Raw genomic sequence first — 2975 nt, 5'->3', positions numbered from 1 at the left:
TCCATTATCTCCCCACATCTCAAAGATCATCAAGGGACTAAAAAGCAACGATTTTTGCCTATTCTGGTACCAGTGATCAATGCTAGCACACAGAAGCTGATACCCTTTGGAAAGATCAAGAAAAACAAAAAACAAAATCCTCTCTCAACAGAAGAATTCAATGGAGATCCAGCTCTAGAAACTAGAAAGCTGCTATCTTTTTTGTTTTTTAATTGTTAGTTGTCCATTATCTCCCCACATCTCAAAGATCATCAAGGGACTAAAAAGCAACGATTTTTGCCTATTCTGGTACCAGTGATCAATGCTAGCACACAGAAGCTGATACCCTTTGGAAAGATCAAGAAAACCCAGAAACAAAATCCTCTCTCAACAGAAGAATTCAATGGAGATCCAGCTCTAGAAACTAGAAAGCTGCTATCTTTTTTGTTTTTTCGTACTTAATTGTTAGTTAGAATGTGTTATGGTGTTGTGGGGTATGGTAGTTGAGAAGTGTTTTGTGAAAAATGGTGATTGAGGAAAGTGCAATGCCTTGTCAAATGGGTCGAACAAGAAATTGAAGAGATTAATTAACTATTTAACTTCACGAATCACGACCCTAACACTCGCCGTTTAACGCGTTATTTTGCTAGAAATCGTGTCGTTTATGCGAGTGTTTTCTGTCGTACTATCGAGACAATTAATAATTGAATTAGACGCTTTACCTAATTATATTGTTACATGTATAGATATTAATGTTATGTTATCTTCTATTTTTTGTTGGTAGTTGGAATTTATTATTCCAGATGAGAATATTACCAAAATATTTTCTTTATCAGTTTACTTTTCTTAACGCGAAGCATTATGTATTTAATGTAAGCTTTAACTATTTTGTTTTCGGTCAGACGCAAAATGCGAGTGAAATTTGTTTGAATTAAAAGATATTATTGCAGGGTGCAAATAACAAATCTAATTGGAGGGGTGTATCGAATTAACAGGAACATGATTTTTGTTGGATGCAAATGTAATGTGAGATATTTAAAAATTTTGTTGAATATTAAACATACCATATCAATATATCTGCATTTCTTTTTTTGGGGTACTGAATTGAGAATGGACGAGAATTGAGTTGATCAATTGTATATGGAAAAGACCGACCATGCTCTAAGATGGGAGAGAGACATGGTCATGATCTTGTCCAAGCTTTTACGCGGTAACATGATAAATTAATAATGAGCAGTTGTACTTAATGACTAAGCATGTTGTGGAGTCTATGTTGACCAGATATTTTTACAGTATAATTAGATATTTTTTAAAAATTATTCTTTATTCAGTTTTTTTTTTTAAAAAAGAGAGAAAATAAATAATAAATATTTTTTTGAATTTTTTAAATAATCAGTACTGTAAAAATAAGTATAAAAAATTAAAATAATATATTATTAAATTTAAAAACTCACTAAAAACTAAAATTTAAAAGACAAATAGCATTTTCAATATTTTTAATCTTAGTTTGGAAAACACTAATGTGGATGCTCAGCCACTTGATTTAGAACAACATAGTTGAATAACGATATTAACGTAATTGGCTTGAATTTTGAGTTTTTTGTTTTTAAAAAGATATCAACTAAGTTTTGTATCAATATTTTAATTTAGAAAACAGATATATTTTTTTTTAAAATTCAACTTTAAAAAATTTATCAATTATGGATATCGAAATAAATTTTAAAATAGTACAAAATGAATATAAATATTATGTTATTGACTGAATGAGATCTTACAAAAAAATTCTAAAGTGTTCTTATGAAAAATAAAAGTCAAACATGTAATTTAAAATAAAACTAAAATTGAAGATAAACTAAATGTTTGGATATTGAAAAATGAATGGCTAAACGAAGAATAGAACCTAAAGAATTGACAAGAAGAAAAAACTGAAAATAAAATGGAATTAACAAAGATAAAAAAAAAAAATGTCTTTTAAACATTTATATATACTTGCATTTTATTGTTGTTCTTGACATCAGTGTGACTGAAAATTTTTTAAAATTTCAATGTGCAAGTGAGTTGCATAATAAAAATTCTTCATTAATCCTTGATTCTTCTATTTATAGGCAATTGTCTTTAATATTGAATCTTATTTTTTAGTCACTAAGTAATTATCTCCACGTTCATACTTAAATTTAACCTCCAAAAAATTCATCCATATCCTGCTTCTATTTGGTGTTCAAGTAAATCACTCCACATTCATTATAGTTATTTTATAGGATCACATTTTATATTTTAACATATTTTAATTATGATTAACTTATATTTTTGTCGGTCTTCACTTTTTTCTAAAATCTATCCATCACTTCTTCCGTACATTTTAAGTATTTACTGCTTTTTCGACTACCACTCATATTAATATATCTTATACCATTATCTAAAGTTACTTTTTTTTTTTTTAGTTTTTTACTGTATTTTTCATCTTAAAAGACTAAGAACTCATTCTCATCAATCAAAGTTCTATTTAAGAGTTTGTTATTGGCCAATAAATTACTACATACATAATACAAACTTCAAATTTCTGAAATTTATATAAGCAGACTAGTAAATTAACTAGTAAACCAATCCAACTTGATTACCACCTTAGTTTACTTGTTACTTCACACCAAGTCTTAATTTGCATTTTATGGACTTATTTAGAAGATCTCAATGTTTCATTCCAACTGTTGTCGATAAATCAAGAAATAAATCCCCATAGTTAATATGGAACCATAAAGTCTTGTTACTTTGACTCTTATTGTTGTAACTAATCGAACTTTGGATTCGTTAATTACCATGTATATGGATCTAGAATCCTTTTTTTTAGACTTTCTTCTCTTTTGCTCTTAATGCTCAACACAACACCCTTAGGTCAAATATGACACTAACTTCATCTAATAGATCTTTCCTATCATGCTCGCCTCAAATAAATTTTTGGTCAAAATTCAATTCACACCAACATAATGAAGTATAGATAC

General features: G+C 28.1%; 1 protein-coding gene across 1 annotated transcript in view; it reads right to left on the bottom strand.

The window, feature by feature from the left end:
* Positions 1–641, bottom strand: part of LOC107613585 (TBC1 domain family member 25) — a gene marked incomplete in the record, with an annotated part of 6564 nt that extends 5923 nt beyond the window's left edge. Inside the window, 1 exon segment of the mRNA XM_016315654.2 lies at positions 223–641. Coding sequence (XP_016171140.1) covers positions 223–252 — 30 coding nt within the window.

The sequence above is a fragment of the Arachis ipaensis genome, chromosome B08 (assembly GCF_000816755.2).
Source record: "Arachis ipaensis cultivar K30076 chromosome B08, Araip1.1, whole genome shotgun sequence".
Classification (NCBI taxonomy): domain Eukaryota; kingdom Viridiplantae; phylum Streptophyta; class Magnoliopsida; order Fabales; family Fabaceae; genus Arachis; species Arachis ipaensis.
Note: the sequence above shows the minus strand (reverse complement) of the source record. Positions and strands in the feature narration are given on the sequence as shown.